Consider the following 10,966-nt stretch of genomic DNA (forward strand, 5'->3'; position numbering starts at 1 on the left):
GGTATATAGAGCATAATGCTTTCCAGGTGACAGTATTACGTTAAGAGGAGGACGAAATTTGCAACGTAGGCATTGGAATTACTCTCTACTGGCAGCAACAATAGTATTGGTGTGACTCTCGCGGTTTCAATCAATGGAACACCATGTTGGTTTTTCACTTGTTTAGTAGTTCCAGTCGTGGTGTGCCATGTCGCACTTAAATCGGTACTCTGAAAAGCCTGAGACGGGACAGGAAGTTCCCAAAATACTGAACAAGCATGCTAATGGCAATCACAGGGAATGAAAAGGACCTTGTACTATTGTAGAACAATCTATGTGATGGAAAGTAGGTGTTGGCTGCGAAAAACAGGTACCAACTAGGAAGCCATTTTTTATTTTATAGCAGGATTACACAATACACAATACACAATACACAATATTTTATACAGCGAGACCGAAAAATGTAGAGGAATACTGTCTGTTGGTAATGGAATACAACGTATAGGCCAATCCTTTGCTATATTGCACAATGTTTTCCTCTAATTATGCACAGTCTGCTCGGCTTTGAATTACTAAATTGTATTGTATCCAAGTATACTTAGTTGATAGAGCTATAAAGAGATACCATTCAGAACGACAAACTTTGTAGGAAATTCAATATAGTGTATGTTTAGAAATAGTCAATACCGTATTTAAATCTGTTAATATATATATAATATATAACTTAAAGGAATGGTATAGTTAGTAGTAATTGGGATAGTAGTACATATTGTATAAGTATTACTCAAAACGCGTATGTCAATTAAAGTTTCTATGTCTATTTTAATTTCTTTTCTTATATCAAATCCTCAGTCACAGCGAAACCGGTTTTCTTTATAGTTCATTCAAGTATTATCTATTCACTCACAGTCTTAGACACACCAATCTACTATTCAAACATGCCCAAGAGAAAGATTCCTTTAGAAGAGCTAGATGTTGATGGCAATGAACAATATTATGATAGTGGTGCTGCTGCGACTGATGATGATGATTATGTAGAAGATCCTCAATCAAATCGCAAAAGAAGACAAACAGTGGAGCATAGCACACAAGCTGACTTGGAATACGAAGAGGAGGATAATAACAACAGCAGTGGTGCACCTGGCTTCCTTGGTGATGGGGATAAGGCGCATGATGTCAATTATGTTGTAAAATTGATTCTAACCAAGGATGCCAGAGGTCAAAATTTTCAAAAGATGCATATAAACCAGTATCTCACCAATAAAAGATTCAAAACTGATTCGTTGCTAGATGATGCCATTGCTATTTTACAGAATATTTATGGGTTAACATTGGTTGATGCTCCCACTGTTAAACAAGAGAGGAAGTTTCACTCAAGTCAGAGAAAACAAACTGAACCACTTAACTCAGCAAACGGTGACAAAAACTCCAAAAGACAACTACCTAGAAACAGATTTTTTTTAGCCAGTAGTCTACTGAAACAAGCACAAGAAGTATTAGGTGAATTATGGATGAAGAAAGTTGACAGCTCATTAGACAAGACTAAAATTGGTGATGCAAGATTCTTTATACCCAAATATACTAAAAGCCCATTACCTAGGCTGAATTCCGACTTGGTCAAGACAGGAATAATGATACTTGTAACCACCCTTGTGATACTATCGGAAAATCATATAATGGAATCACAATTGATTCGAAGTTTGAAAAAATTTGGTATATCTGAAAGTGTTAATATGAAAAATACAAATTTGAATATGAATTGGGATGATATATTAAAAGAATTGGTGAGTCGCGAATATTTAACCAAAGTTCAATTGGATGCATCAGCAAATGATAAGATTTATAGTATATCATTGGGTAGAAGAAGTATAACCGAATTAACACCAATGGGAGTATATGGATATATAAAGACATTATATGGGTCTGACTTTAATGAAGTTATTGCTGATAGGACCAGAGTCACCATTGAAAGAGCATATGGGGTTGAGTTGAAAAATGAAAATAAAGAGATAGAGGAAGAAGAACAACAAATACAGGTAGCAAATAATGGAGAAACAGAAACAACGTAGATGGCATAAACTTAGTTCACTGAAAGAAAGACATTATATTTGTGATACCACTTGTTTTTGGGTCATGAAGAATGGTTTTTGTAGCGTAACACTTGAAGCTTCGGTGTTGCCAATATGATTTAGAGAACTAGTTTCACGACTCATGGGTATGGCAATATATGCAATATGTATATGCATATTTGATGAGACATTGAAGCGAGGTACTGACTGGAGATCCCCACAAAAGGTTAGCGAAGGCAACAATGTGTGTAACTGGTATATCTCTTTGATGTCTGAGTATGTTAGATGATAAATAAGTCCAAAGTGTTGCCATGGACAGTGTATAGTTTAAATTGAAATCGTTTTCTGATGTCTCATAGGTAATGCAAACTTTCAATTCCACTTCAGATGTCTGTGTATTGTTTTTGTGTCTTATTTAGCTTTGGTTAAGTCCGTCGCGTATTTTACCCCACCCACTAACTTACAAAGATTAATCTTTGTCAAAGGGAAACCGTTAAACAGTGACTAAATTTTGACGGTCTGAAATTGAGCTATAACAGTCAAAATCCTCATCTTTTGGAAGTGAAGGGGTAAAGCTAAGGTCAGCCATAAGTTTTAACTTGTCTTTGTAATTAGACTCTATTATCTTTTGAGGTAATTCACAGCAAAATAGAACCAAAAGTCTTTGAATATTTCAAAATAGATTGGTTTTGTTGCAATTTGTACCATTTACTATGAAGAATAATATCAAGTATGTGATATGAAAAAATGAGAGGACCCATACTGTTAATCTACTTCAAGTATACTCTATTTTTGTTTGGAGAAGAAAAGGCAGAAGAAGAGGAGTAGCAAGTCTAGTGCCACATGAATCAATGCAACACAAAGAAAAAGACTAGCGGATCGGAATAAAAGGATGTTGAGTTTGTATTGTTGCAAATATTTTCTGGTACACTACATACTGTAAAGTTTCAGTAGGCAAACCGTAGAGGAACGGAAAGGAAATCTGGAAAGGGGAAAAAAAGACTACAACCAAGCATTGCAAGAGGTGTAGGTGAGTTAATTATCTTCGAACGACAATATAGAAGGTATATGCAACCCCAATGCAAGTGGTTATTTCCGTTGTTATTATATTATTTGTGATACTAACTATATATATATATATATATATATATATATATACATATTTGTAATTCTTTTGCATGTGTTAAACTACACAATAAGTCGAACAATCATATACTGTGGAAATGGAAGCAGTTCATTTCAGGTGGAGCTAGTTAAATTGCACATGATAAATGCAGCAGGATAGGGATGAGAGTAATGTGGGGGAAGGTTATCTATACAGTTAAGAGGAGCAATATCAGAATCCAATATGGCTAATAAGAGTAAGTGTTATAATGAGTTACCCCACGTAAAGCCTGATGTCTTGAAAAACTTGCGACATTAAAAAAGTATAGAAGAAAATTGACGACACGTCAAAAAAAAATAAAAAACAAAGATGGAATCATAGATTACTACTACAACAACAACAACAACAACAAAAAAATCACAAGACAAATACAAGATAACTTGTGGTATCCTCAACTCTTCTTTTTACAAGAGACTTATTTCTGGTTGTGTATAGCAAAGAAAAGTTCACCACGGAGTCATGCTAACGGTCCGTGTGTTTATTACCGGTAGATTTGCGTTATTTGATTTATGTATATAGATTATATATTCGTATCGTATACAACTCTCCAATGATTCTCCGATATTCGCATGATAATTTTTTGTTTGTGTCTCGTGTTAATCCTCCACCACCAACCACCACCACCACTTTTTTTTTTTCAATTCATATACTTTTTTCTTCTTCTTTCAACAATTCTAAACAATCCATCTTTACTTTCTTTCACTGGTTGATATTATCAGATCAATTACAGAGTCATTGAAAAGCCACTACCATTACTATCTTGGTTTACTTCAATTACTACAAGGATATAAACTGAGCACACTGAATTCCACATCAATTTTTTTCTTTTCTTCTTTTGCATAACAAACAATTATATTTTCATCAGACACTGACTTAAAATCATGGCATTGGATAGATTGGACTTGACAGTTGTCATTGTATTGGCAGTTGCAGTTACTGTATACTTTTTAAAGAGTCAATTTTTTACCAAGCCCGAATCTAGTGGGTTTTTACACACAGACACTGCTGGAGGCAATTCTCGTGATATTTTGGCAACATTGTCGAAAAACAACAAAAACACGTTACTCTTGTTTGGGTCTCAAACAGGTACTGCTGAAGATTATTGTAACAAGATGTCTCGTGAATTGAGTGCTAGGTTTGGTTTAAAGACTATGGTTGCTGATTTTGCTGATTATGATTGGGACAATTTTGGTGATATTAAAGATGAAACTTTGGTGTTTTTCATTATGGCAACTTATGGTGAAGGTGAACCGACTGACAATGCCATTGAATTTATTGACTTTTTGGATAATGAGGCAGATACGTTGAGTGCTTTGAGATATACTGTTTTTGGATTGGGTAATTCCACTTATGAATTTTTCAATGCTATTGGTAGAAAAATCGATCAAAAATTGGAAGAAAAAGGGGCCGAAAGATTTGCTGAGTATGGAGAAGGTGATGATGGCCAAGGAACTATGGATGAAGATTTCCTTGCTTGGAAGGACGGTGTTTTTGATTCTTTAAGAAATAATTTGGATCTTGAAGAAAAAGAATTGAAGTATGAACCAAGTTTAAAATTGGAAGTTAGGGATGATTTAACTATTGATGATCCTTCAGTATCTTTGGGTGAACCAGATAAGTCATATGTTAACACTAAAGCTGGTACTGATTTATCGAAAGGTCCATTTGATCATTCTCATCCTTATTTGGCTCCTATAACCAAGGTGAAAGAGTTGTTTTTTACCAAGGAAAGATCTTGTGTTCACGTTGAGTTTGATCTTTCTAATTCTAATTTGAAATATACTACTGGTGATCATTTAGCAATTTGGCCGTCCAATGCCAACGAATATGTTGAGCTTTTCTTGAAAGCGTTTGATTTAACTGAACAACGTGATACTGTTTTTGATTTGAAAGCACTTGATTCTACTTATCAGATCCCATTCCCTACTCCAATCACATATGAGGCAGTTATTAGACATCATTTGGAAATTAGTGGTCCTGTTTCAAGACAATTTTTCCTTTCAATCGCAGCATTTGCACCAGATGAAGAAACAAAGACTAGATTAACCACTGTTGCCAATGATAAACAAAAATATGCAGAAGAGATTACTCACAAGAAATTCAATATTGCTGATGGATTATTGCATCTTTCCAATGGTAAACCATGGACCAAGGTCCCATTTGAATTCTTGATTGAAAATGTCCAACATTTCACTCCTCGTTATTATTCGATTTCGTCTTCGTCATTGAGCGAAAAGACCCATATTGATATTACCGCAGTTGTTGAATCTGAAGCTGAATCAGATGGAAGAGTTGTTACTGGTGTTGTTACTAACTTATTGAAAAATATTGAAATTAACAAGAATTCATCTTCAGATAAACCAATTGTTAGTTATGATTTGAAAGGTCCACGAAATAAATTTCAAAATTATAAATTACCAATACATGTTAGAAGATCAACATTTAAATTACCTAGCAGTTCTAAAACACCAATAATTTTAGTTGGACCAGGAACAGGTGTTGCGCCATTACGAGGATTTGTTAGAGAAAGAGTTCAACAATTGAAGAATGGAGTTAATGTTGGCTCATCATTGTTATTTTATGGATGTAGAAATGAAGATGAAGATTATTTATATCGTGACGAATGGCCACAATATGCTAAAGAATTGGGTGAATCATTTGAATTGATTACTGCATTTTCAAGAGCCAATCCTAATAAAAAAGTTTATGTTCAAGATAAGATATTGGAACAAGCGAAAAAGATTAATCAATTGTTACAAGATGGGGCTATAATTTATGTTTGTGGAGATGCTAGTCATATGGCAAGAGATGTACAACTGTCATTTGCTAAAGTATTGAGTCAAGAAAGAGATATTGAATTGGAAAAGGCTGCAGAATTGATTAGAAGCTTGAAGGTGCAAAATAGATATCAAGAAGATGTCTGGTAAGGGGTGTTTCTTTCTGGCATATGTTTTTTTGGCATATGTTTTTATGGAAGGTGATTGTTGAATAAACTAGGGCTATAAAGTTTTAGTTTTAGTCCCTCTTAGTCTTTTTTTAGAGACTGCACTAAAACTTACAGGAGAAGGGGTAGAGAAGTAGAGAAGAAGAGAAGTATTGGGACAATTATATAAACTGGTATTATTTAGGAGAATATATATATGTATATATATATATATATATTAACATACATACGTACATACATAGGTGTAAGGTGTACATGTGTGTTAAATTTATTGCGATATAGAGAGTAGTAGTTCTCGATGTAAATGTAAATGGCGTGTTTTATATTAAGAAACCTACAGAGAAGAGAAAAGGTGACATTACACAAAATCACACTTAAAACTAACTATTTCTACTTTTGAGAATGTAATACAAGAAGGGTATCAGATCTTACTAGACGTTTGGATGAGATATTTATATTATGGCAAGACTAAGAGCACATACATATACAAAGTATATAACACAGAGTAACAAGTCACGTGCACAAATAAACACAATTGTTAATTTAATTTAATTTTGGTTTTGGGTTTTGGGTTTTGGGTTTTGGGTTTGTGTGATTAAAGATTTTAATTTGTATAAAAATAGGCAATATCAAATATAACAACAACAAACAACAAAAATAGATTGGACCATAACTATAAAAAAGATGTGAATAAAGAATACAGGAAAATAAACAGAGAATATATCAGAGAATATATATTAATACACTTCAAATGAGAAGAATATAGCCTATTGATTAAACTGTCGAAATCAGCTAGGCAGTTAGTTAGTTGTATACGTTGTTGATTTAAGATTATCACAAATAAAGAAAAACAATCGCGTCTTTTACTTTAGTGGAATTTCAGATGGTAGCTCTGTTGAGATCTTTCCCCCTTACTTATAAACATTAGCATTACATATTATCTTATTAACTATATGCATATGTACATGTAGTTATACTCAATAGTGTTATTATTGTTATTGTTGTCTGGTTAACTACTAATAACATATATATATATACACATACACTGTTAATATAACCAAACTACAAAATTTCATTCTGCCTGTCTTTGTCTTATTGTCTCTCTTTGTCTCTCTCTTTCTCTCGCCTCAAACTCAGAAAAGCATAAAAAAGAAATTACATTTTTTTCTTCTTTTCCTTCTTCAAATTCAAATCAAAAATTTAAATCAAGAGACACCAACACCAACAGGCAGACAGGCAGACACCTATACACCCACCCGTCCACACACACACACACACACAACATCAACTAATATATATACACATATATATATCAATTACTAGCCAACAACTGATTACTATTAACCACCATACCCAAACAACTGTACATACGTACATTCATAAACTACAAAAGAGAATACTAGAAATATAATATAACATACATAACATATCAATTGTTTTATCCTCAACACTTGTAACACTTTGAAAACCACATCCACAATCATAATCACAATCACAACCACAACCACACCACATCACATCACATCACATCACATCACATCACATCACATCACATCCACAACCACACACTACACCATTTACACAGAAGTCCAACAAACCAAACACCAATATTTACCTTCTCCCTTCGTATCTTTCCCACAACTACATATATATATACTACTCAACCCCTTACACCACCCAATTCTTGACTATTTCAAAACCAAATTGAGTTTTTGCTGCTAATTGAAAATTGCCTTTCCATTTTGACAAAATCTAACCTTTCTTTCCATCACTATACACCATTTCATCACCACCAGTATACTTTCAACCCCCTTCCCTTTCCCCCTTTGTTTTCTACACCCAACTATATTATATACTGCTCAACTCAACTACATCACACAAGTGAAACAAAAGAAACAAACGCCTCACAGAGTTAAGAAAAAAGACAAGAGATAAAAGACAGGGGTATCATCATACAGGTATGGAAATATACAAAATCACTTCACCTAAAGAATGGTCTTACTTTGCAAACGGATCAGCCAATATCTTATTCAAATACACTGGTACTAATGACTACCTAACTCACAAGTTATTACGACTACGTTTACTAAAAGAAGATGAAGAATATATTAGTACTTGTGAATTATATGATTTTATCGAATTGAAATGTAAACATTTGTTTCCAAAACAAATTATTGACATTCAATTGATTGTCTTAACTTCTGAATTCGTTAGAGGGTTAGATAGTGCTGGATTTAAACTTCAATTGAATGAACGATATGGATTGTTAATTCCAAATATATTGGATGGAAATTATACAAAGATTGCCTTGCTGAAACATTGTCAATTATACTTGGGTAGTGATGATATTAATACTACTATTGGTAATCAACAACAACAACTGAGACAGAATGAGAACAATCACACACGCAATAAGGCAGACTACTCTTCATTGACTCAAGATATTAGTCTGTTAACTACTGGGCCGGATTCACAACAACGGCCACCCATTAATAACAACAACAACAACAACAACAACAACAACAATATTATTCCCAATGGTCACCCAATGAATGAAAATATTGCCAATTTTCCATTGACTTCACATGGTACCATCAATTCAATAATCTTTGAAATCAAACCAAAATGGTTATATGACAACAAATCATCAAATTATTGTCGAACTTGTTCCCTTAATCAATTACGCAATGTTCCTCGACACTTTTGTCCTCTTGATTTACTATATCCCACCACAATTGATCAAGGACTAGATGATATTTTTTCTAAAATTCCAAAAGAGATTATAGACCTTATTGAAGTTGAAAATAATTTCCCCTTGAAGCAATTGTTTTGCCAGTTTTTGTCCAATCCCGATCATAATGTCTTTGCCAAATTAAAGCAATACCAAAAGATCAATAATAAGAATGATTTGATTGAAAACTTGACTTCATCGCTGGATGTATCACAAAACTTGTCATTAGTTATGACCTTACGTGATGTGGGATTATTTATAAAGTTTGAAAAGTACGATAGAAACAATGATATTCATAATTCTCACAACAATATCAACAATCTAATAACTTTACCAACTGCATCACCGACACATATCAATGGTGGTTTTGGTGGTGCTTATCAAACAACGCCCCTGTCAGAGTCATCGCATACCTATCGTGACCAAGACCAATCCCAGATTCAAGACTCAGCTAAAAGGCAAGAGGAACTGGGACGAAAATATCTCGTTACGTGCAACATATACGATTTGGATTTGAAAAGTAGAATGAAATACAAGTACTGGTTACAAGTTGAACATGAGTTGCAAGGAATCTATAATCTGAACAATCCAAATTGGAGGCATTGCTGTAAATACGGGAGTCTAGAAAATACTAATTCTTAGACTGGTATATTTTTGTAATTGTTAATAGATAATAACTAATCACCAAATCGTGTATTTACTTCAAATGGGCGGAGCATTGTGCGTAAACCCGATTGTGCAACCGATCTCGAAAAAAAAAAATAGATCCAGTGAATTGGTAACTGATTCAAGCATATACAAACAGTACACTAAATACCCACTTACAAGTGTTACATTACTATCAATTGTGAGCTATGTCAACTTCTATTGATGGGACAATAGGTGGCTCGACATCCTCTGGCTATTCCAACAACGTCCATGAGTCTGCCATTCGCAGAAAACACATCTCTTTGAATCAACACCTATTCAACGGTTCTACAGAAACCTCCCATGAAGACGATGAAATCAAGGACATTATAGAGAAAACATCCAGGTTGCAAATACAGAGTCAGCTGCCCACACGCTCGGCCTTCATCAAATATATTAGTCCCTTGACTCTAACTGCATTATCAGCATTGGTTCGAATATATCATATAGATGCAGCCAAGTACGTGGTATGGGATGAGGCTCATTTTGGAAAATTTGGTTCGTACTACTTGAAAAGAGAAATTTATTTTGATGTCCACCCTCCATTGGGCAAGCTTCTTGTTGCTCTATCTGGCTATTTGACAGGATATGACGGAACATTTGAGTTTGAAAGTGGGAAGGAATTCCCCGACAGTATGGACTTTGTCTTTATGCGGGTGTTCAATTGTATATTTGGTATACTTGTTACTCCCTTGGCTTACAGAACTGCAGTGCTAGCGGGATTTGACCAATGGACTTGTTGGTTTATATCATTACTGGTTGTATTTGAACAATTGTCACTAACTTTGTCCAAATTCATCTTGCTTGATTCGATGTTGCTTTTCTTCACTGTGTTTACATTCTTTTGCTTGATTAACCTCCACAAAGTGTGTCTGGAGCGGAAAGAGATGTCCCAGGAGGGTTTCAAATGGTTTCTACTAACAGGAATAGCGATTGGTTGTGTTTGTTCAGTGAAATGGGTTGGACTATTTGTGACTGTTTTGGTGGGATTATACACGGTTTATGATTTGATGATGAAGTTTTTCCAATTGACATCGACTGATACAATGAACTTGACAACATATATTAAGCATTGGGCATTGAGAGGAACGTCATTAATTGTTGTACCCGTTGTGATATATATGCTTGCTTTCAAAGTTCACTTTATGGTATTGAACCATACTGGCCCTGGTGACGGATCTATATCTACTTTACTACAAGCATCGTTAATAGGGAATAATTTGCAATTTGGACCCCGAACTGTTGCTAGTGGCTCAATTGTAACTATTCGATCACAAGGTTTGTCTCCCAACTTGCTACACTCACACGCCCATAACTATCCTGAAGGATCAGGGGAACAACAAATCACCACGTATGGTTTTAAAGACGATAATAATGAGTTTGAAATTGAA

General features: G+C 34.4%; 4 protein-coding genes across 4 annotated transcripts; all 4 read left to right on the forward strand. All coding sequences in view use genetic code 12, as the record gives it.

Annotated features, from left to right (window-relative positions):
• Positions 1-917: 917 nt before the first annotated feature.
• CORT_0E04040 (hypothetical protein) lies at positions 918-2,048 on the forward strand (the record flags this gene model as incomplete). Its single annotated transcript, XM_003870073.1, has 1 exon — positions 918-2,048. One exon carries the CDS (start codon positions 918-920, stop codon positions 2,046-2,048), a length of 1,131 nt encoding a protein of 376 aa, XP_003870122.1.
• A 2,046-nt stretch (positions 2,049-4,094) lies between these two features.
• Positions 4,095-6,140, forward strand: CORT_0E04050 (Ncp1 NADPH-cytochrome P450 reductase; the record flags this gene model as incomplete). Its single annotated transcript, XM_003870074.1, has 1 exon — positions 4,095-6,140. One exon carries the CDS (start codon positions 4,095-4,097, stop codon positions 6,138-6,140), a length of 2,046 nt encoding a protein of 681 aa, XP_003870123.1.
• A 1,977-nt stretch (positions 6,141-8,117) lies between these two features.
• On the forward strand, positions 8,118-9,530 carry CORT_0E04060 (Ipk1 protein; the record flags this gene model as incomplete). Its single annotated transcript, XM_003870075.1, has 1 exon — positions 8,118-9,530. The coding sequence occupies one exon, from the start codon at positions 8,118-8,120 to the stop codon at positions 9,528-9,530; it is 1,413 nt and encodes a 470-aa protein (XP_003870124.1).
• Positions 9,531-9,742: 212 nt separating this feature from the next.
• Positions 9,743-10,966, forward strand: CORT_0E04070 (Pmt6 protein mannosyltransferase; the record flags this gene model as incomplete). Its single annotated transcript, XM_003870076.2, has 1 exon — positions 9,743-10,966. A coding segment is annotated over one exon (1,224 nt), but the record flags the coding sequence as incomplete, so codon positions are not given.

Source organism: Candida orthopsilosis, assembly GCF_000315875.1.
Source record: "Candida orthopsilosis Co 90-125, chromosome 5 draft sequence".
Lineage (NCBI taxonomy): Eukaryota > Fungi > Ascomycota > Pichiomycetes > Serinales > Debaryomycetaceae > Lodderomyces > Lodderomyces orthopsilosis.